Here is a 23,931-nt window from a genome sequence, read left to right as displayed (position 1 = left end):
TCATGCTGGAAGACCCAGCCATGTTCCATCTTCAATGCTCTCACTGATGGAAGGAGGTTTTGGCTTAAAATTTCACGATACATGGCCCCGTTCATTCTTCCCTTAACACGGATCAGTCGTCCTGTCCCCTTTGCAGAAAAACAGCCCCAAAGCATGATGTTTCCACCCCCATGCTTCACAGTAGGTATGGTGTTCTTGGGATGCAACTCAGCATTCTTCTTCCTCCAAACACGACGAGTTGAGTTTTTACCAAAAAGTTCCATTTTGGTTTCATCTGACCTCATGATATTCTCCCAATCCTCTTCTGGATTATCCATATGCTCTCTGGCAAACTTCAGACGGGCCTGGACATGTACTGGCTTAAGCAGGGGGACACGCCTGGCACTGCAGGATTTGAGTCCCTCTCGACGTAGTGTGTTACTGATGGTAGCCTTGTTACTTTGGTCCCAGCTCTCTGCAGGTCATTCATCAGGTCCCTCCGTGTAGTTTTGGGATATTTTGCTCACCGTTCTCACCTTCGACAGCTCTTTGGTCTTGGCCATGGTTGACTGTTTGAGGCTGTGGACAGGTGTCTTTTATACAGATAACGATGTCAAACCGGTGCCATTAATACAGGTAACGAGTGGAGGACAGAAGCGCTTCTTAAAGAAGAAGTTACAGGTCTGTGAGAGCCAGAAATCTTGCTTGTTTGTTATTGACCAAATACTTATTTTCCACCATAATTTACAAAAAAATTCTTTAAAAATCCTACAATGTGATTTCCTGGATTTTTTTTTTCTCATTTTGTCTCTCATAGTTGAAGTGTACCTATGATGAAAATTACAGACCTCTCTCATCTTTCTAATTAGGAGAACCTGCACAATCAGTGGCTGACTAAATACTTTTTGGCCCCACTGTACATCCTACCCACCAACAAGTCTATTTGGAAAATATATACCACTGTATATCCCTAATGTGGTTCCATATTTATTTTTCTTCCAGCCATATACTAATACCCATTATTAGTTTGGTCAATCCTAATATTGCATCTCTGTTTCAAGACAGACTGATGACTTAGCAAGAAATGCCTGGGTTCACTTCCGGCTAAGGTCCTTTCTGTTTGTATGTTCTCCCTGTGTCCACGTAGGTTTCCTCCGGGTGCTTGGATTACCTAAAACTGCTCTAAGTGTAAGTGTGTGTTGAATATGTGTGTGTTTTAAGACTCTATTAACCTCCATCAGAAAAAAATCTCCTTTAGATAATATTGATTTAGGTAATTGTGTAAAAACTAAAGATTTTACTGGGACCAAGAATGAATGCTTATGTTTACCTGAGGGTGGCAGAGGAGTTCCCCTGAAAAGTTCGTAAAATTTGGAGAGGTAGGTCACCATGCTGTTCTTCTCCAGTTCTTGGCCTGATGCCAGCTCCTTGCCTGTAGTGAATGGTTTGATGCCAAGTTCCTTTTCAGCAGTGTCAAATGCCAGCTGGGCATTTTTGGCAGTGTCTTCTTCATTCAATAAATCATAATCACTACAGAACAATGATAACATATTCAAAGATATTATTACTTTAAAATAAGAGCTACAGAAAAGAACAGAATACAGAATGAAGAAAAAATGTTGTACTAATTTCTAACATACTGTATCAAACTTGTGGCAATGCAAGCTGGACAGTCTGTTATTTATTTTTGTTGAACATACACTATTATTTTCTTTGGACTATTTGTGAGAATAAGCCAGAGAAAACTAACCCAGTGACATACCTGTTTCTGTATTAATTTGGGTGAAAACTCAACTGTATTTCCTAGACTGTATTTTAAATCAAGGACTTCCCAGTTTGTGTCAGTTTAGTTATTTTTCTTCTTTACAGAGGGTTTTTTAATTTATTTTAAAGTTCTAGCAATAAGTAGCACTTTCTAATATTAAAAAAAACCCAAATATTACTTAATATTTTTGGTATAGTTTTTGTAAGCCTAATACAATCATAATGTCTTCACTTGAACAAATAACTGCTTTCTGATGGCAGCATGAATAGGAAATTGTATGATCAGAGAAGTTTGTTGGAGCTACACAGTATGTGTAATAATAGTAATCATTTTAATAACCCTCAGCACTTTACAACTGCAAAATGCTTTGTGATGATTCGAATACAGTGGATGTGTAGGAGGAACCAGATAGACTTTACTGTACCTATAGCTATAGGCCTTTCTAACATACAATAAGATTAAAGGTCACTGAAAATGACGCAAATAGAAAAAAGCATTGTATGAAAGCAAAAGAGAAAATATGCATTGTGCAAAAACAAAAGCATGCATTGTACAAAGCCAGGTGTGATAAGTCAGTGCAGGTCAGCATAAAGGTTACCACACCTCAACATGTTCATTCATTTGACTAGTGTTTATACGGATGTTCTTTTGCACATGTTGGTCAGTCTAGAATCAGTCTAGTGCTGTATGGCATTAATATAATGTAAAAAATAAAATCGCTTGCTATGTGTACAGAATCTGGGGGAGTTGTGTTTGCTTTAGCAGATTTTGTCATGCTAGGTTTTAAGGCACATGTGAAATGAACTTTCATATAATAAAGTGTGTGAAATGTAGCACCTGATTACTCTGTTTAAACAGCTTTCACCCTATGAATCTTACTCCTGGGGCTTACTGCAGTGTAAGTTCTGTCAGTTATTGGCTGAATGTGACGGTGTAGTAAGGCTGTCCTTGCAATACTAGATATTTCACATCTTCTGCTCATTTTTGGATTTGCACAATATCGCACTGTGTCAGTAAAAGTATTCAAGAAATATGACAGATATCTGGAGCCATTGCCAACACACAGGTGGACTATTTTGGGCAAATATTTGGCAGGTTAGCAGCCATATACCTCTTAAATACATTGTGTGTGTGCTAAATTTGATGACAGACACAAAACATACTGTCAATAATTAAAAAAAATGCATTTGTCTGTTTACAATGTTTTTATAATCATAGTAGTTGTAGTAACATTAAAGTGTTTTGTGCTACATTGAATTACATTCTGAATCAAAGGTCACTAAAGTCCCTAAACCCAACAGGATTTTGGTAATTAGGTCATTTAGCACTAACACTATAAACTCTTCATTGTCATGGTCAGGGTCATGGCAGGCTGAACAGGGCGCCAATTTATTGCAGGATTCAGCCAGCCCCTGCACCCCCTCAGACACAGCCAATGATTTTGTGAAGACACATGGGTGGCCAGTTTTCATCAACTGCTTTATCATAAACAGGGTCGTGGTGGACCTGAATCCACTGTGCGCAGGGCACCACGGGGCTGTTTAACATGTCATACTAAAGTGCAGATGACATCTTGATATGGTGTTTCTAAAATGGTAAGCAGTCTTACATGAGGTGTGGCCTGAAGCGATGTATAAGAGCACAGAAGGCCAGGCCGCTGCTCCATGACGAGTTCAGGTCAGTCACGTTCACGCCTTTATAGCCCTCAGTCTGCTTTTGACACCATGTCAATAGCCTGCTGGGTCTGATCTCTGACTCTGTAACACACAGGTGCACACAGAGAGAGAGAGAGAGAGAGAGAGAGAGAGGTTTGTGAGGATATGGATTTGCCCTGTACCTTTATGTGATACCAATCTGAGAACAAATTGGAGATTAGGCGTTTTTTCACTGACAAGCTATGGCTTGTTACACCTGTCCTCCTGTTATGTGACCTGTTGTTTAAAGGTTTGGTGAGTGATTTTGGTGGAGATTAGCAGAAGCTAGCTATTATATAACAACTAATTTTAAATATAAAACATGTAAAGGCTCCTCTCCTCTGTGTTTTGATTAAAGCCACATCACCAAAACAAATGCACGCAAGATATTATGCTTGGTGAGCTTTTTATTTGACAGACAACATGAATAACAAGAAATAAATTAATTTTGTGATGAAAATAATTTGGTTTTTGGCTTTTTCTCTAATTATAGAGCCCCACAAGCATCAAAGATTATAGTTTACTAAAAATTGACAAACTTGACTTAATTACTTCTTTATTACAAAAGTGTTCTCTCTTAAAATGAATAGCACCTTTAATACAGCATTATCACTGTTTATCACATTTACCCGTAACTTTACCTTGTGATTTATAAAGATAACATTTGTCATAATATTTAACTTTATTTAACTATTTTCATCAGCTACATTCACGGTTGCAAAAGGCCCAATTTCACTGGGAAACACTGGGTGCAACATTAAAAAAATTGACTGTTGATTTTAGTCATGCATAAAAGGTGTATTTTAGACCTGTCTATTTTAGTTTTCTTTTGCTTAGTCACACCAGCTCATAAAAGTGTTATTAAGTGGTAATTATTAAGATCATTAGCACAAGTTTATTCATTAGATAGTGGCATTTTTTGTAACTAATCTGCAGTTACTTTGTTATTATTAAATAAGACTGTTATTTTAGTCAGAGTAAAATCATTATGAAAAAGAATTATGAAATCATGTGACTTCAGAAAGATCACTAACCATTAGCCATCCTTTCTATCTGACTTCACTGATAAAAACAATCACTAGACTCCCACACAATAGAGATGTGCAGCCCCGCTGCTGTTCTGACAGTGTTTAAGGAATTTGCCTGATAAAGCAATGCCCAGAACAACTTTAATGTGTTTCACTTTGGCTTTCAGGTTCGACAATGTAGTACACAAAACAGAGTACACAAACATTAAGCTGACCTCGTCGTGCCAGATTAACTGGGCGCCGAATCGTAGCGGCTCGCTGCAAGGGGCATGACTTCAATTCTCCACTTATGTAGTAGTTTTTGACCTGTGCAGGAATAAAACAAGTCAATTGTGTTGGCAAGACATAAGAAAAGCTGCTATTAAAACAAAAGGTCCCCTTACCTGGTGTGGTCTGACACAGTTCGAGTTGAGGTTGGGATAACGTGTTCCAGGATCTATGGTGTACTGATCAAAGTTCTTGGCAATGTTTTCAGGTGTTGTTTGAGGTAGCAAACGGTAAAGACTCTCCCTAAAAACAGTAACAGAAACAATATGAGCGCAGCTGTAAAAATACAAGCACAAGCTTTTAAACATAACCTAACATAAACAGTTTGTGTAGGGTGTTATTATGGCATGTGGCATATTAAAGGAAAAGTAGAGAAACAAGATGCTTGCAGACATGAGTATTACAGTGTCTAATTAAGCAATTAACTTTCCTGATGCTCTGTGGCCTATATAAAATGCTAAGCAGCCCCAGCTGACCTTGATGGATATAAACAGCAAAAGGAAAATATTAACAAAGACTGCAGAACTGACTAATTGGAAAGTGCACGACTGTTGTGCATGAAGAGACAGACACTGGTTCTTGATTTGGGCAATTTCTGGTAAGGTTTGGATCCACTAGACCCCTTAAAGAAAGATTAACTGCTAATTAATACAAAGTCGAATCACCTGATGAAAATGGTCTCTACCATTCTTTACTACCAAGAACGATATTCTATTAGTCCAGAAGATGCACTGAAGCTGTCCTAGCAGCCTATTGTGTTCCAGCCCATTGATGAGAAACTCTGAACGCATCATATACAGTGTATCACAAAAGTGAGTACACCCCTCACATTTCTGCAAATATTTCATTATATCTTTTCATGGGACAACACTATAGACATGAAACTTGGATATAACTTAGAGTAGTCAGTGTGCAGCTTGTATAGCAGTGTAGATTTACTGTCTTCTGAAAATAACTCAACACACAGCCATTAATGTCTAAATAGCTGGCAACATAAGTGAGTACACCCCACAGTGAACATGTCCAAATTGTGCCCAAATGTGTCGTTGTCCCTCCCTGGTGTCATGTGTCAAGGTCCCAGGTGTAAATGGGGAGCAGGGCTGTTAAATTTGGTGTTTTGGGTACAATTCTCTCATACTGGCCACTGGATATTCAACATGGCACCTCATGGCAAAGAACTCTCTGAGGATGTGAGAAATAGAATTGTTGCTCTCCACAAAGATGGCCTGGGCTATAAGAAGATTGCTAACACCCTGAAACTGAGCTACAGCATAGTGGCCAAGGTCATACAGCGGTTTTCCAGGACAGGTTCCACTCGGAACAGGCTTCGCCAGGGTCGACCAAAGAAGTTGAGTCCACGTGTTCGGCGTCATATCCAGAGGTTGGCTTTAAAAAATAGACACATGAGTGCTGCCAGCATTGCTGCAGAGGTTGAAGACGTGGGAGGTCAGCCTGTTAGTGCTCAGACCATACGCCGCACACTGCATCAACTCGGTCTGCATGGTCGTCATCCCAGAAGGAAGCTGACGCACAAGAAAGCCAGCAAACAGTTTGCTGAAAACAAGCAGTCCAAGAACATGGATTACTGGAATGCCCTGTGGTCTGACGAGACCAAGATAAACTTGTTTGGCTCAGATGGTGTCCAGCATGTGTGGCGGCGCCCTTGTGAGAAGTACCAAGACAACTGTATCTTGCCTACAGTCAAGCCTGGTGGTGGTAGCATCATGGTCTTGGGCTGCATGAGTGTTGCTGGCACTGGGGAGCTGCAGTTCATTGAGGGAAACATGAATTTCAACATGTACTGTGACATTCTGACAGAGCATGATCCCCTCCCTTCGAAAACTGGGCCTCATGGCAGTTTTCCAACAGGATAACGACCCCAAACACAACCTCCAAGATGACAACTGCCTTGCTGAGGAAGCTGAAGGTAAAGGTGATGGACTAAACCCAATTGAGCACCTGTGGCGCATCCTCAAGTGGAAGGTGGAGGAGTTCAAGGTGTCTAACATCCACCAGCTCCGTGATGTCATCATGGAGGAGTGGAAGAGGATTCCAGTAGCAACCTGTGCAGCTCTGGTGAATTCCATGCCCAGGAGGGTTAAGGCAGTGCTGGATAATAATGGTGGTCACACAAAATATTGACACTTTGGGCACAATTTGGACATGTTCACTGTGGGGTGTACTCACTTATGTTGCCAGCCATTTAGACATTAATGGCTGTGTGTTGAGTTATTTTCAGAAGACAGTAAATCTACACTGCTATACAAGCTGTACACTGACTACTCTAAGTTATATCCAAGTTTCATGTCTATAGTGTTGTCCCATGAAAAGATATAATGAAATATTTGCAGAAATGTGAGGGGTGTACTCACTTTTGTGATACACTGTATGTGTATATTGATGTGTGCATATTCTTTAAACTCTGCCAACCTCTCTGCCAGTACTTCCAGTGGCTCTCTGCCCTGAGCCCAGCTTTTGATCATCCAGGCTGTGTCGAAGGCTGCCAAGAAACCACGGGCACACCCTGTTCCCATAGGCCAAAAAGGCTACATCCAAAATAAACATTAGTACATAACATAGCATGACGTGGTCTCATGGGGCTAAATGTGATTTTTTACAGAGAGTACGGGTCTGGAGAAACTGAAGAAATTTTGGCCTGTTCATCTCTACCCAAAAAGTTTGAAAGTCATAAGTCAATCCTTAATTTAATTAAGTAAAGTTCCAAGAAGCAGCAGTGATTGAAATCAGCAACACCCTAATCGCACAATGCTGTACCAAAGAGTGTATTAAAAGAGTGCACTATGATTAGTATAGTAACATGTACTTTGAAATGCAGTAGTGTGTCTAATAAACCTTTTTTAAACAAAAACAAGCCAAATAATATGCCCATCAAGCTTGAAATTCAGTGTTTAGAATGTAGAGAACACAATACATGCTCATCCAGCTGCAGAGAACACCTTACATCTCTGTACAGGTGGTAAAAGTTAAAGAAAAGTGGCTGTGTGTTTTATACTTGAGCAAGATGATATAGTCAAAACAGGGCAGCAGCAAATTACCTTACAAAGAACTTAAGTAAGTTGGTATTTCTGTATTTGAAAAACATGTTCACTGCAGTTAAAGGTGGTGAAGCATATCTTATGGATTAATGAACGAAGTCCATAACCAACCTTCACTTAGACTTTCTCAAGATGTGTATTTTCAGTATTAAATCACATATGACCCCACAAGAATGAACAAAAAAATGTCTAACCAATCATGTCAATGGTGTCAACTCACCTCCAGCAGGCTGTCTCCCACCAGTGTTACCAGCAGCTGATGGCCGAACCGCTCTCTGACCAGGGCAGCGTTCTCTGAGGCGTACATGCAGGTAAAATCAAACATGGCTACATCTGGCTGTTCGAGGTGGTTATTGGCATAGTCCAGTGTGGGAAGCTGGTAATGAGTGGCGTAGTCGGCAGCTTCTCTTGCATAGCTTAGCAGAGCCTCCTGGTTTACATTCTGACTACTGAGAAGAGCCTCCGTGTCTATGTAATCCTGTAGACAATAAACACAATCACACATTGTCATGCTTTTCTTTTCACTCTGTTGGAAAGTTGCAAAATCATCCTATATCACACACAGAGAAACTTCTTCCATAACAGATCTTTTCTTGAAAGGACAAGAGGTAGTCTTAATATACTTTGGCTATGTTCTGCACAGCACATGCATTAGTGAAGAGAAACTTGATCGATGGATCTAATCTAAAATCCCTTGGTGATGTAATCTACAAGTTATTTCCTGTTTTCTAAGTTATTTGATGAATCAGCTCAGCCTGCAAAAAAACAGCTTGATTTATGCTTCCTTCCTAATAGACTTCTGAAACCATCAGAAGGTCAGATAGGCACTTTGAAAAGGAAAAGAAAGAGTTTATCACTTTGCTGCCGTAAGATTAACATTTATAAACTGCTTATCAAACTGAAAATCATCTGATAAAAAATCATAGTTGTGATGTGACCATTTAATATTTTTTTCTGTCAGCTGCTTCTGTATTTAAGGGTAACCATAGCAGATCATTCTGGTCCACATACCTGATTTGACCTGGGACCAGCACTGAGAGCACACTGTGCACCCTGGCTCACCCCCACACCACCAATCATGTCTGTGTAGACGCCTATCTGGCCGATAGCACCCCTGAGATCTGAACCCCGAAGATGGAGGGCTAGCATGATTAATTGCTATGGCCCCCATGCACCCATCTATGTATCCATTTAAGTTGAAATTTAAAAGATCTATTAAAGCTGTGTGTCTTTTTGCTTCCAGAATTGACTATCAAAATCCTCTAAAGTGGCTTAAAGTATGAATTAAAGTATTTGCCCACAACCATTATACCTAATTAATAATAATAATAAAAAATAAAAAAGAAATGATATGCTGTTACAGGTTCCCTGTAAGGTCTATAGATACAGAGCCCTGACCATGTATAATAAACACTGTATAATGAACTGGAACGTAAAGTGCGAGGAAGGCCTTCTCGTGCAACATCAGGGACTGACCACACAAAAAGCTCTTTTAACTAAAAGGCACAAATTCCAACAGACACCCTCAAAATACTACTGTGAATCTCCCCCAAAGGAAAGGAGGGGGAATTAGCACAGTGAACGTTTCCATATAGAGTCAGTATTTAAGGCCAGTTTTCTATAGGCCATTTGTAATGGCTCTTTAAAGCAGTTCTAATCAAGCATAAACCAGATTTTAGTCAGGTTACAGTTTAGGCTTTGGTGTAGCAGCTTAAATATTAAGAGTACTTATTTAAAGGTCATTAAAAAAGACAAAATGTGCAAAGAAGAAGAGGGATCATGAGCTGATGAAATACATGCTCATTACAAATGTTTATGCCCTCATTGCTATGTTTATACCAGCCTCTTTTCACAGCCTCTTAAACTGCCAGGCCACCCTAACAAAAAGTTACCATGCTCTACCCCACAGCTTTCTCAAACCACTTCCTTTTTTTGCTGTTTGGATCATCTACTCACATGAATGATGACTCCTTTATCCAGCAGACTCTGTTTTTTAGCAGTCATGACGAAGTAGTGCGTGTTGTCTTTGTAGTACACAATGTTCTCTAAATCAATGCCTGCAGCAAAGACAACCATAAGAGGATGCGTGATTCACAGAATGGATGTATCCAATACAAATCCATTGCACTAAAGAATATCCCTATTACCGATCATATAATCTTTTTTTATAATTTAATGACAATAGGAATGCAATATTTCAAAGCAACAATTTTAAAGAGTTTAAGAAGGATCTACTGAGGATCCAGATAAAATGAAGGCTAGTCATAGCAAGTACACACTGTTTCTGTAGCCATGGAACAGAGGCGTAAACATTTGGCATACAGAACAGTAACAGGGAGAGAAATGATCTATGCATCATGCAGTTTACAACCACAAATAACACTTACACTTTCCCTTACTTCTCTTTACAAAATCCATACTAGTAGGACAGCATTTCATTGAAACAGTTGAAAAGCTTACAATACACTATATGGCCAAAATTATGTAAACACCTGACCATGACTTGATCTTGATGGGCACCTCATTTCGAAACGAAGGGCATAACAAACACAAATAAGCTGTTCATAACATTTAAAAATTTGGTTTGTCAACAAGAATCTGGGCCCATTTAGTTAAAATTGCTTTTGTGAGGTCTGGCGCTGATGTTGAACAAGAACGCCTGGCTCATAGTCATTATTCCAATTCATCGTAAAGGTGTTTAAACGAGTGAGGTCAAATCTCTGTGCAGGCCACCAAGTTTCTCCACACTAAAATTTATATTGATAATTAACTTATATATCTGTAAGCAAGGAGGGTAGCAGAAAACACCTGGACCTAATTATCAGCAGGGGTTTGGTCATACAGTGAAGCATTAAATGTAAACTATTGTGACCTTTGTGAGCTGAAGCTAGTTGTTATGAATTTTTTTTTAATGCAAAAAAGGAAGCACCTTCGTTTTATGTTCCTTTTCACCTGAACACAGGAATGTATTGTCTAGTTTGGGTTAGAAAGCCCAAATACCAGTTTAGGTGAGAGCTGTATGAACTGACAGGTAACACGACTGATGGGCAAGTAGAGACACATTTTTGTGGTTGGATGTTGGCTGGCCGCAATATTAGTTTTTTCTTCTCTTTACAGAGCCTGGGGCAACAACAGACAGGAACATTTCCTCTAAGCATGTTTTCTTTGTCAATAACTGAATATTTGCCAATAACTTAAATAACTTAGACATCACAATTTTAAAATATATATAAGGGTGCTGTTTTTATATGTGTTTTTTTCTTACTAGTTGCCTCTTTGAGATCCTGGAAAAACTTCTGATTGAAAATAAAAGCCACTCCGCTGATTTCTTCCACCTTGGCCTCCGCTGTCGTGTTTCTGTTGACAAAATTGGCTGTGATGGCAATAGCTAGTTTCCCTCGAAACTCCTTCCGTCGGAAACCTGACCAACAAAAAAAAGAGGGCTAAAGATGGGCACTAAGGAAATATCAACTGGTTAATTAACTAAACACACAAACCAACTGCAAACACAACCCACAACTTAACATGCATTTTCCAACATTCAAGGCTCTACATATCGTCAACTGCTCTTCGGGGATTTAGCAAGTGGTGGCAATGAAGGGCTTGACAGAGCAAAGTGGAACTGATCTTTATTAAAAAGGGCCTAGCAAGCATGTTAAGCATGCATGGAAGACATTAATAAATTAATTAATTCCCTTTACACCACAGCATTTTTTCTTTATTGCTAAGCTTAATTATGTGCATCAATTGTGGTGACATGGTTTTGTGAAAGCCCTTCCCAGTTCCAGCATGACTGTCCCTGTGCACAAAGTAAAAATGGTTCGAGTTTGGTGTAGATAAACTCCAGTGGCCTGCACAAAGCCTTCACCTCAACCCCCCTAAACATCTTTAGGATAAATTAAAGTTGGTTGCGAGCCAGGCCAGTCAGCGCCTTACTTCACAAATGCTTTTTCAACTGAATTGTCCCAAATTCCCAGACACATTCCAAAATGTTAGGGTAAGGCTTTCCAGAAGAATGAGGGCTGTTATTTAACCATGATTTTGGCACAACAAGCTTATGGTCAGGTGGCCACACATTTTAGCCTGAGTGTAAATAGTGTACTTCAAACAGAGAACAAGTACAAGTTGAAAAAAGTAAACAGAGGTGAAAGAAGAAGAAAAGAGAATAAAAGTGTATGTTGGGATATTTTCCTACTCTGGCCGAGTGGATCTGCTGCTTTTTGGGCTTAAGCAGGCTGGACATAACTAGAGAGATAAAAGCCATTTTAAAGCAGTTAACCACTAAGCTACACAGTGCCACAGCCACACAAATACATTTAATGGAACCTCAGTAGTATAAAACCTTAGTATTGGTAGACTGATGTCTTTTTACTTTCATAGTACCGGTAGTCTCCATGGTGGGATTTAATGCTCTTAAAGTATAAGGTGTGTACTTATTAACCAACAGTGCTGACAAACTTTTTTTTGAGTCTTCTGACTTGCACAAAAACGTACAAAGCTATGCAATGTGCCTTTTAGGTCAGACTTGCATCTCTGCTCACCTATCCCATAGCTGTTATAATAGTTCGGTGAAATGTCCATGGACACACTCACATCCATGTTCCAAATTACAGCTGTACTCCCATCACACAGCCACAAGGCTCAGGAAAGGATATATTTAACTCTCACCAGTCAGCCCAATTATCTCAGAGGACAAACCGCAAAGGCATGTTTTTTTCCCCTTAATGTTCCTCATAAGTGTGCAAGAACTAAATGTGTTACGATTTAAATTGACTCGGGAATGTCCTTATATGGAATAAGTATCTGCTCAAGGATAGGTAAAAAGATGACGGGTATTATGGAGCGAATCCAAAAAGCAAACATCAACCTTTGGGTAGCAGCCAGCAAGTCTCAGCCCACTGCAATTTAAAAGGAGGTTGTGATTCACTGATTTCATATTATAACCTCGTTCTGGGAAAAATCCTAGTGACATCATAGACTATCATTTTACAGAGCAGGACTTAATTTTATGGCTTTGTGACTCTCTTGGATGAAACAAGCCAGTTGAAATGGCAAATGATTGCAGCCAGTAGCAACAGCCAAGTTTTTACACTGGTTCAAGTTCCACAACTGATAAGAAGTGCATAGCAGAGATCCTGAGTTCTGTCTGAAGACTCTTTTACATAATGATAGAGCTTTACATTCATTTTGGAGGTCATTTACACAGGGTTTTGTGGCTTGTTTACTCAACTTGTAAACAGACACAAGAGACGTACTCAAATGTTGTTGTAAGACCATGTGCTATTTCTGTTGCTCTGCTACCGTATCATATTCTTGTTGTTTTGGTTACCAGTTAAACATTTCCTCACTATTTTTGGAACAGTGCTAATTATAGCAAAATTGTTACTGTGTAAATAAACAAGATCCTGCATGGTCATTTAGGGACTGTCTAGTAAATGGTAAGGCACTTAAAATCAGAAAAAAAAATCTGAAAATATGCTTTAATGTACTGACCTTCAAGTGTGTTTCGTCTCCCATCAGCACCCACCACTACATCAAAATCAAAGTCTGCTACAGGATGATCTCCTGGCCTGATTTCTGCTCTCCAACCAGGCACTGCAACACAGCCATGTTCAATGTTTTATTTTCTTATTTCACATTATTTTCATGTTTTACCAGTGCTTTTACCAGACTCCAAACTTGGATCCCAGTGGTGGTGGGTTAGCACAATTTTACCATTGTGCCACCTCAACACCTCATATGTTGTAACAATAATAAATAAAATGCGATTTAAAAAATGGTATGCATGTTTTTATCATATGGGCAAATATTTGCTCCTTTTTTTGGAGGTTTTGAGGATGCAGTTTACAGGCATGATAAGGATATGTGTGGTATCTAATCTTCTATGTGTCATATCTATTTCTTTAGAAAAAATGTATCAACATGTTATCTGCCATGTACATTTAATGATTATTGACAATTACAATGAAATCCTCGTAGCGCCCAGGTGGCGCAGCAGGATATTCCGCTAGCACACCAGCGCCCAGATTCTAAACTCCTCGGTTTGAAACTCGGCGTTGCCACTGGTCGGCTGGGTGCCATCTAGCGGGCATAACTGGCAGCGTCTGCGGCAGACACTAACTGGCCACCGTGTCTGTTAGGGCATGATGACCGGACAATGTGGTTGGGGTCTTCAAATGCTGTGTAAGGACCCTGATTAGCAGATAGAGGCACCTGAGCAGAAAGCATGGGCGAGAAGAAGGGGTCTGCTAGGACTGTGCATGGGTCAGAGGAGGCGTGCAATCAAATGCAATCAGGGATCCACAGCAGCAGAAGACAACCTCTTAGTGAATCATACACAGATTATTTTCATAACCTGAAAGATATCAGGAAATCAAGTCTGTGACTGTCTATCAAAAGACAGGAAAAGTTTTCCCACATATCTAGTGACAGAATTTGCTGACTTGCTGAGTATATTTACTCAGGATGTGGCCAGGAAAGGGCTACTGAACTAAATGATGGTGCACAGAACATGTGTGTACTGCAACTCAGATTAGTACACTATGTGCTATATATTTCCAAAATGATGTAAGACAGTTATAAAGAAGCATATTGTTTGCCGCATTAAAACACTAACACAGCAGCACAATTAATTTAACAAGCATGTTCTTCTGAGACTGCCAAGACAAGAAAAATAGGTATTTATTGCTCTAAAATCCAAAAGTCTCCTAATAACCAGCTTGGTGATTACCTCATCTAGAAGCATGTTCCAAGTGGACATGGGAGACGTTTCCAATTACACTGATCTCATTTTTCTAAGGTCCTTTTTTTAGCAAATGTAATAATCTGTTGCTTTCCTAAAAAGGGAAAGGAACCACTCTGTGTGTAGATGTGCCATAAGTCTACATGTGCAGTACCTATAAAGGAAAAGAACTTGGGAGGAGACCACTAGATTACCGACATTTTCCACAGGCATTAAAAATGGCATTAACAGCAGTTGATGACTGGTTGTCATAGTAAATTTACTGTAGCTAGTAAGGAAAGCAGGAAGCCCTGTGTTTTGCTTTAGTATTGTCTTATGAAGCAAGGTGAGGGACCCATGGGACCTAATGGAAAACTGACCACTTTTTGAACCAGCCAAAACTCTCTTCATTTTTTGGCTCCTGTTCTGGCTCACATTGTTGTTGTTGAAGGAGTACAGTTAAAGACTACTTTCTTATATCAATGGAAACTTTCTGGTCACTGGACACTGTTGGTTTTATATTTTTGGGTGGAGCACTATTCACCTCCCAGCACTGACACCGAGATGTTTAAAAATCCCAACAACACCTAATACAATCATACCAGTGCAACACATGCAAGCTGTTTTTGTTAGCAAGCTGTAGGCTTAGGAGCTCCCATTCCTACGATTACATTGTCACTTTTTTCTTAGTTCCTGTTTCTTAAGTCACATATCAGGTGATTTCTTGTTTTTAGCCAGCCTGTGAGTGGATGACAAATAAACTAAACAGAACAACTTACGTAATGTGTACGTAATACATCATTATGTGTAGATTGATGGGTATGACAACAATAATCAAACCCTCAACACAATTAAGTCTGCTTTGTTACCCCTTTGTATCCAGTGTTGATACATGATTCCTGTTAATTAAAAAGGACCCAATAGGACCCCCACTGACCAAATGCTTTTTGGCCAATGAACCAGTCTCAGCATGCACTGCAATGACACTAACGTGGTAGCGTTTGTTGTACTGGTATGAGCGTATCAGGTGCAGCAGTGTTGTTGTGATTTTTAAGCACCTCAATGTCAATACTGAGGGGATAGTGCTCCACCTAAATCCTGTCCACCATGTCAGGTTGCTATATAATATCTTTGTCATTACGATAGATGGTTTGAATAAACTCGAAACCGACACATTAAATTACCTAGCGCACACCTTCTTCGTACGATTTTGCATTCACTTGGGGCCTTTAATGATTGTGTTATGTGAAGTTATCAGAAGTGAACAGTTCTGTCAGCTGGACTCACCCTCATTCTCCTGGTCCTCTGGAGGCTCCAGAAGCTTTATAAACTCTACATTGATGTGAAACTCAACCCCCAGTAGCAAGGCAATCTTGAGCAGTATGAGCTGGAGTTGCTGAATACCTGGACACAAACAAAAACAAGGCAGGACAGAATCAGACTTGACAAGCATACTAACCCAGCACAGTAACAAATACAAGACCAAAATGTTTAGACTTATTTTTTAAATTATTTTATTTTGATGCACATGTTCAGAATAAGTATTCAAAATTAATTGATTGTGAAGTATGAAAAAAGGAAGGACTCAAAAAAAGCAAACATGGAACTGAAAGAATAACTTCCTTATTCCTATAGAACATAAACTTCATGTTTCCTAAATTTATACCATACAATACATGTTTTTTCTCTTACCCCTTCTCTCTTTAATAGCTATAACAGTCTTCACTTTTCTGCGAAGGCTTTCTACAATTCTGAAGTGTGACCATGGGTATTTGTGCCCATTTAGTCAGAAGAGCATGCAGCTACACAGTGCACTACTTGCTCAGCAGAATTACAGTTGAGCTTCAGGCAGAGGTGAGACACTTTCAAGCAGGTAATGTCTAATGTTCTTATGTAATGTCTATTGTCTCCAATAGTTTCCTGTTGGAATCATGCCACTGGCTAAAGAGGGCTGAGACTATAATGCGCCCCCTCCATCAATGGAGTCACAAAGATACAGGCTAAACTCCATTGCTAGAGCAGAACATCCATAGAGCAGGTGCCTCAACCAAACAGCACAGGCTACAATCGGACAGCCAATCCCGAACCCCCAACGTTACTGCTGTAGAATAATTATGTATAATGGCATATTGTGCTAAATAGCCAGTTGCCTCTTTCTTTCAGCTGTTTAGATAATGTTATATTATTTTAAAACATTCTGAACATTGCACAGGTGCGTGGACCTGACCCGTAGATCGCATATCATAGCGGCAGTGGAAACAAACTCTGTCTGACCTTCCATCTTTCAAACATGGCCAATTCTGTCTGAAGACTCAACAGTGGTGTGCTAGCACCATGGACCATTGCACCCCAGGACCTTAAACATTTGAGCCCTATTAGTAACAAAACTCTTTGGTGAAGTCATCTTTAGCATGTACAGGTTGGGTCAGGACCTCATGCTGTATAGATGTTGGAAATAAAGATTAAATTAAAACACATAATATAATATCAGGGTGGGGTCTGATCATACATGTGAAAAGTTTCCAGAATCCTTTTATACCTTGTTTGAAAAAATGATTAGTGGGAGTGGAGACAATAATGATAAATAATCCATAATGCTGTAGAAAACATGATGTCCACTGTATTACGAACTGATGAGTACTTACTTATATGGTCTATGGCTCCTGCACAGAACTTGCCAAAAAATTTCTTTGCCCCCAGGCCTCTGAGGTCATGAATGGTAAAAGGCCAGATGTGCAGAACATTGTTCCGGGAAAATGTGTCTCTTTTCTCAATCACTACTACTTTGGCACCAAGAAAAGCCAGCTCTATAGCAGTTCTTAATCCGCAGGGGCCCCCTCCGATTATCAAGCACTGCAAGTATTAACAGAAGATCAAAATTAAAGGTCAAATACAAAAACAAAAGCTAGAAATAAAAATAACTTTAAATAACAGAAAAAGTTTTAGGTTTGACAATTTCACCCGTTTAAAAACGTTTTGGTGCCTGATGGTTTTATGAAGATCTTGCACTTTTACAACGTGGTTAACCATTTCCCTTACTAAAAACAAAAGCTTATTTAATCTGACACGTTGAGATCCCTGACCCACCCTTAGAAGCAAGCACACCAAAGAGAAAAAAATGTCTATTTTAAAATGCATGGAAATGTCATTTCTAAGATTAAGATCAGAAAAAACCATATGCTAATGCACAATCACTTGCACATTAAACGATAATTACAGCCTGTCATATATAAGGCATAAATCAGAGTGAGAAGAACACAGGAAGTTTGACTTTCAGGTTACTGAGTGTGTCTGAGAATGCCAGCTGTGGAATGACTTCATTCTCATGGGTGCGGTGATGAAAGCATAGAGTGGGTTAACTTGGATCTTCTCATCTTTCTCATTTAGTCCTAAATCTCTTAGCAGACCTGACTAGAGGGGATTGTTTTGCTTCCATATCTAAACCCAAATGTGTTGTCCACCCTGCTGATTCAAAGATTCCAGTGACCCAATGTGATCTTTTTCATACAGATTTGTTCATTTCCTTCCCTTTCAGAACAGCCCACCCACTTTGTCAAGTGGCACTATGGCTAATCGACACCAGGCCAAAGTGCTGTGGCTGCAGGCACAGCTACCAACATATTTAAACAGAAGCGCATGCTTCCTTTTTAATGAGTACCCTCAGGGCTGTAGGGATTGCTAGAATTAAAATTATGCAACACTCAGTCTTCAGGCCTTCAGAAAAGCAAAATTAACCGTTTTTATTCTTATATCACTGATATATATACAATCATGGCTGAGAGCATAGAATCTCAGCAGTGGTGGCTTAGCATGTTATACCACTGCACCACCTGAGCACCTCTGAATTCCTAATACTGATTAGTCAGATAGTGTTGACTAATCTAGAGCATTTGACATGAATGGCTTTGAAGTAGTGGTGGCTGCAGGGTAAACAACAGGTCTAAATGATAGCGCTGATTTAAATCGATGACTTCATGGTTTTTGTTCCCACAGCTACAGGAAATTTACAGAAAATCGTTAACTGGATGACCTAAATGATTAAAGGTTCACTGAAAAAAAAGCATTTGTTGTTCTTATGGTTACAAATAATAAAGAAATATCTCAATAAATATCTCAATAACTCAATAAAACTAACAGTTACAGCCTTGATTAAAGCCAACATGCAGCATCTGAAAAAATGCAGGTCCAAGCTTGACTCTTTGTTATTTTTACATTCCTTCTGACAGTCACAATAAAGATATGCCTCCAGGATTCATGCAAATGATGTAATTTTGTACTACAGAGACAAGGCTTGAGGTCAAAAATAAAGGAATCATGTTATGGTTTTTGTAGAACCTTTTCAATTTTAATATTACACACAGCACCTTTAATTGTAACCCAATAATAAATAAAACACATTACTGTCAGATTTTCTGCTGTTGCTTTGTGGTTGAACCACTCTTTGGTCAGGAGTTTTAAGCGTGTACAGTAAATTCCTGCAGCAAATTTACACCAGTCCTTTATTAATAAAATCTACATTTTGTAAACAGTAAAGACGGCATCCAGTAGTGTGTGTAATATGTTCACCTACACCTATTATTTTCCCTGTTTTTGTGTAGATACATGTGGCACATGATTACTCAAGCAGTCCTTGCATTTGTCTGCAATGGCCATTCATAAGGCCCAGACTCTGTTGTATTTGTTCGTGCTGGCTGATCATGCGACCCAGCCTCTAATAAAAAAGCAATTAGTTGGCACTCGGGTGGCCAACAGCGATCTAATGCACTAGCCCACCACCACTATGATTTGAGGTTTGAATCGCAACTTTGCTATCAACTGGCCGGGTGCCTACACAGATACAATTCACTGTCTATCTGGGGGAGGGTTGTTCCTCATCACTGCAACAACGACTGCCAGGACTACAAAGACAAAGCTGCACTTCTTTACGGAATGCACCAAATACCACTACAGTTGGTCCCAATTCTTCCCCAAATTTAACACCATCATCCCCACTTTTAACTACCTCCCAGACCCTGACAAACTGGGGGAGCACAGAGGAAGCTGCACACTAGCAGCACTCTACACACACACCTGTCACCAGGTAAGGGACAGTGGGTGGGTGACCATGTCACACACACACACACAATACATTTTTTGTCCTTACTGCTTACATTTAGTAGTATCGCTGGATCACTGTATATATATTTTTAATCTTTATTGTTACATTGTTGTTACTACTTGTACTGTTTTTCTTACATTTTTATATGTATGTTTTTAATATATTGCATAGTTTTTATTTTTATTATTTTCTTTTTATTATATTTCCTAAATACGTAACTAAGCTTTGGCAATACGAATGTCCATATTTTGTCATGCCAATAAAGCTACATTTGAGTTTGACTGCTCTGCTGGCTGGTTGAGATGCCTGCACAAGGGGTGGTTGATCCTGGATAGAAGTGTGTGGCTCTCCATGTGCAATACCGTCAGGTAAAAAGAAGCAGGGGTGGCTGTGCACATGTTGGAGAGGGCAATCAGAAGAAACTGGGTATGACTAGAATGGTTAGACTAGTGAATATGAATTAATAAATCATTTAAAAGCTTCTAAATGTGTTAAGAATTTAAGGAGAACAATGTAAAATGTGGTCTGCTGTAGTCCACACAAGCTTCTATTATTTCTGAGAGACATCACCACACACCTTGGTTTTCTCAACCCTTACATTACCTTAAAGCCACAAATCAGAAACACACTTCTCTTTTTCATGCTATCTGGTCTGATGTGGCTGTACTCATGAAAAATCAGAAAAGCATAATATCATAGCAGAAGTTCTTTTGTTTTGACTCATCCTCTGTCTGGCGCTAACAGCTAAGGTGTGGCATTTCCTTTTGTAGTAAGGATCTGCTTCCTGTCTGATATGAACAGATATAACAGATTAAAGGTTTCATAACACTGATCATGATTACTTTATAAAAATTAAATTTAAATACTCAAAATGACAAAAAAATGAAAGTGTTGGACAGCCGTGTTAGTTCCCTGTAACCTCTGGGAACCTCCCTGTGACCTATAGTCTCAGGACCTTCATTGGTTATGAAGGGGATTGACTGGAGCTCCACGATCTGAACAAGTATCAATCAAACACCATCCCAGCACAACACAGCTACTATCTCTTATCATATGGAAAAGTCTGCAGAGCAGGAATTGACATGCATGACCGGCCAGATGTGACTTCCTGATGAAAGCAGTGGTGCCTTGTGGACCCAGTGTCGCTTTACACGCAAGTCAGTTTTTTATGAAGCCAAATTCAGGACCAAAGTTCAAAGCTTAAAAAATATGTAACAGTATTCCAAATTAAAATACGTGTTTTTATTTTAGTTTAAGTAGAATTTTAATAATAATGTCTTCTTTTCCAATGCTGACAAGGTAAGCAAAGTTTGGGTCAAGCACCATTTGGCAACCCATGGCACCATTAATAACCAAAATCAAAATAATAAAAAAATAAAAAATAAAAATAAATGTTTAATATAATCCCAGATGAAATATAGTGCTCTTAAAATTCCCCAAGCAGAATTTCTTGCCATAATTGGTATTTATGAAAAAAAAAAAACCTCTCATTTAGAGCCATAGCAACAGTAACAAAAGCAACAACAACAACAAAACCCATGAGCAACAGCATTTAGTCCTGCTGGGAAGGTTGATAAAGTGAACATGACCTCATATTCTTGCTATTCCAGAATAGGATTTGGAGGCTGAGTGAAGAATGATTTGTAAGACTTTGTCAGCCCACCTTTAGATTTCGAAGCCAGCCATCACAACACGGCAAAGCCATGTGAAGCAGACAGATAGCCTACTATTCATCAGCAATGACATATTTCATCAGGTGTGATTGTAGACTCTCAATTTAACATTAATCATTCCTTTCACAGTAAGGATTGCATGCAAAAGCTTTATAAGCCTTGTGTTTAAGGATGGATAAAATAGCTAAAACCCATGATAATAATAAATGTAAAGATCTAATAAGAAGTAGGATCAGGATTTCCCTCCAGAATGGCTTTACTTCTTTTTGTAATGCTGTCACACAATAAACAATCTTGAGTGGTTTCTATTGCAGTGATTAAGCATTACTCAGGAAGAAACTATCCAGTAACTTACTAGTAACTATCATAATCCCAACGTTTAATGTATCTCTGACAGAGGCATGCACAACTGTTACAAAATTGCCATTGTCATGCACAGGGTGGTCCAAATGCTTTGGCTTATAAGCATATCTAGATTTACATAAAAACAAAAAGTATTTCTTGTTCTGACTCAAGATTCTGCATATTGCTGTGTTATTGGGGATCGTTAGTACAGTAATGGCACATCTGGTCCATTTGTGCTGTAATGGTAATAAAGTATGCTGTGCTGCATCTCGTCTTGAAAAAGAGCTACTGCATATAATTATAGAGCGTAAGGTTAATTACAAACTCAAAAGCTGCTCATTATTGTTCTCCACATCAAAAACGTTGCAAGAGTATTTATGGCAGGTATTAAATAAGAATAGTTCATTTCAGGCATTTTGAAACGCTTCAAGCGCACTTTAATAAGACTATGGGCAATTTTCCAAGTAGGCTTTTATTGTGCAGAAGCCTCAAGCATGCCACCTCAAATAATCATGTCTGCTGAGTGAAGCTGTCAGGGTTTGCCAGTTAAGTGTTACGGGTTCCAGCACAGCTTGTTCATATGTGAATGTGCAAGACAAGGATTCAAGCTGATTTTGAAATTAATGGTTCATTCTAGTGTAGAAGCCACTAAGCCACATTGTGGTGTAAAGCCTGTTTGACTGTGAGCAGTAACAGCTGAGTTCTTGCAGTGTCTAATTCATAGCAGACTTGTTCTTGGATTACATCTGTCTATTCTGTCTCTATTCTGTCTATTCTGACATTATAGTTTACATTTTTGCTGAATTTAACAAATTGGAAAAGATAAACACCCCTTCTAATTTTTGAATTTATGTGTTTTATGTGTGTATGTTAAATTCCAGCAGAAAACCAGTAATTGTGCATTAACATGTGCAGGTTTATTCCCTGTCCAGAATATATGGACATGTTTTCACACAGAAAATCAGCATAACCAGGATTTCAACCAATGGTGTCGACATTTTCCTAGATGGCCTTCAGATTAGTTTACATTTACATTTACATTTTCGTCATTTAGCAGACGCTTTTATCCAAAGCGACTTACAGTTATGACTGAACACAATTTTGAGCAATTGAGGGTGAAGGGCCTTGCTCAGGGGCCCAACAGTGGCATCTTGGCAGTGGTGGGGCTTGAACTGGCAACCTTTTTATTACTAGTCCAGTACCACTGAGCTATCACTGCCCTTAGTTTTATAGATTAGTTTTATTTGTAAGATATATTTTTACAGACTAAATAACAGGCTATGAATCACACAGTGTTTGTAGAACAAACCACATCCAGTGCTAACAGAATTCATCAAATGATGTAATACTACATTACTCATCCCATTACTTCGTGCCAGAGTCAGGAATATGGTGCAATTTTCATGCCTATAGTACGCAAGACCGTCTGCTAACTTTCCTCAACACTCAGCTAAGTGGGTCCTTGTAATCTGGGTTTCAGAAAGTGGACTGAACGCTCTAAATTGGCCCTAGGTTTGAGTGAGTAAGTGTGTAAATTTGTGAGTGTTTGTTTGTTTGTTTAATAGAATTTTAACGTCATGTTTCACACTTTGGTTACATTCATGACAGGAATGGTAGTTACTCATTACACAAGGTTCATCAGTTCACAAGTTCAATGTCAAACACAGTCTTGGCCAATTTAGTGTCTCCAATTCACCGCACTTGCATGTCTTTGGACGGTGGGAGGACACCGGAGCACCCGGAGGAAACCCACACGGACACGGGGAGAACATGCAAACTCCACACAGAAAGGACCCGGACCGCCCCACCTGGGGATCGAACCCAGGACCACCGTGCCGCTCATTTGTGAGTGTACATTGCCCTGTGATTGACTGCCTTGAACCCGATATTTTCTAATCACAGTGAGGCAGTAAAACATAATGTGAAATAAAAAAAATAAAAACAAATCACATCACCATATTTTTAGTGCTACAAGTCATGTTTCACTTGTGAGAAACACAAGGGCATTAAAGTCTAATCATGATCAAATGTTACAAGTTAAATTATTCAGGTGCTCATGTAAATAGCAGTAGAGCCAATATTACTTTTTAAGAAATCTCATCATGCCATCATGCAATGGATTAGCGAGCTATTCCTAAATGTATTTGAGAGTATTCCTGCTTGTGCCCAGTGTTTCCCAGGGAAATTGGGCCCACTTTGACCCTGACCAAGCACCAAGTCAACTCATTTTTCCTATTACTTTAGAATCTATAAACCAGATATGTCTTTCAATTATCCTATTATTTTGTACATGTGAACACTCTCT

General features: G+C 39.2%; 1 protein-coding gene across 5 annotated transcripts in view; it reads right to left on the bottom strand.

Annotated features, from left to right (window-relative positions):
* The window catches only part of mical2a (microtubule associated monooxygenase, calponin and LIM domain containing 2a), a 52,955-nt gene that overhangs the window by 15,806 nt on the left and 13,218 nt on the right, over positions 1 to 23,931 (bottom strand). For 4 of the 5 annotated variants that reach the window (XM_063013325.1, XM_063013324.1, XM_063013326.1 and 1 more), the window contains exons 3-13: positions 17,156 to 17,363; positions 15,798 to 15,914; positions 13,283 to 13,384; positions 11,055 to 11,210; positions 9,746 to 9,846; positions 8,010 to 8,267; positions 7,164 to 7,279; positions 4,850 to 4,976; positions 4,682 to 4,772; positions 3,354 to 3,501; positions 1,310 to 1,509 (exon numbers count right to left, since the gene is read on the bottom strand). In XM_063013325.1, coding sequence (XP_062869395.1) covers positions 1,310 to 1,509; positions 3,354 to 3,501; positions 4,682 to 4,772; positions 4,850 to 4,976; positions 7,164 to 7,279; positions 8,010 to 8,267; positions 9,746 to 9,846; positions 11,055 to 11,210; positions 13,283 to 13,384; positions 15,798 to 15,914; positions 17,156 to 17,363 — 1,624 coding nt within the window. Of the gene's footprint in view, positions 1 to 1,309; positions 1,510 to 3,353; positions 3,502 to 4,681; positions 4,773 to 4,849; positions 4,977 to 7,163; positions 7,280 to 8,009; positions 8,268 to 9,745; positions 9,847 to 11,054; positions 11,211 to 13,282; positions 13,385 to 15,797; positions 15,915 to 17,155; positions 17,364 to 23,931 lie in introns of those variants that run through there. The other variant, XM_063013328.1, reaches the window with a different exon arrangement.

This window comes from Trichomycterus rosablanca, chromosome 17, assembly GCF_030014385.1.
Source record: "Trichomycterus rosablanca isolate fTriRos1 chromosome 17, fTriRos1.hap1, whole genome shotgun sequence".
Lineage (NCBI taxonomy): Eukaryota > Metazoa > Chordata > Actinopteri > Siluriformes > Trichomycteridae > Trichomycterus > Trichomycterus rosablanca.
The sequence above is the reverse complement of the archived record's forward strand: the minus strand, read 5'-3'. Positions and strand labels throughout refer to the sequence as shown.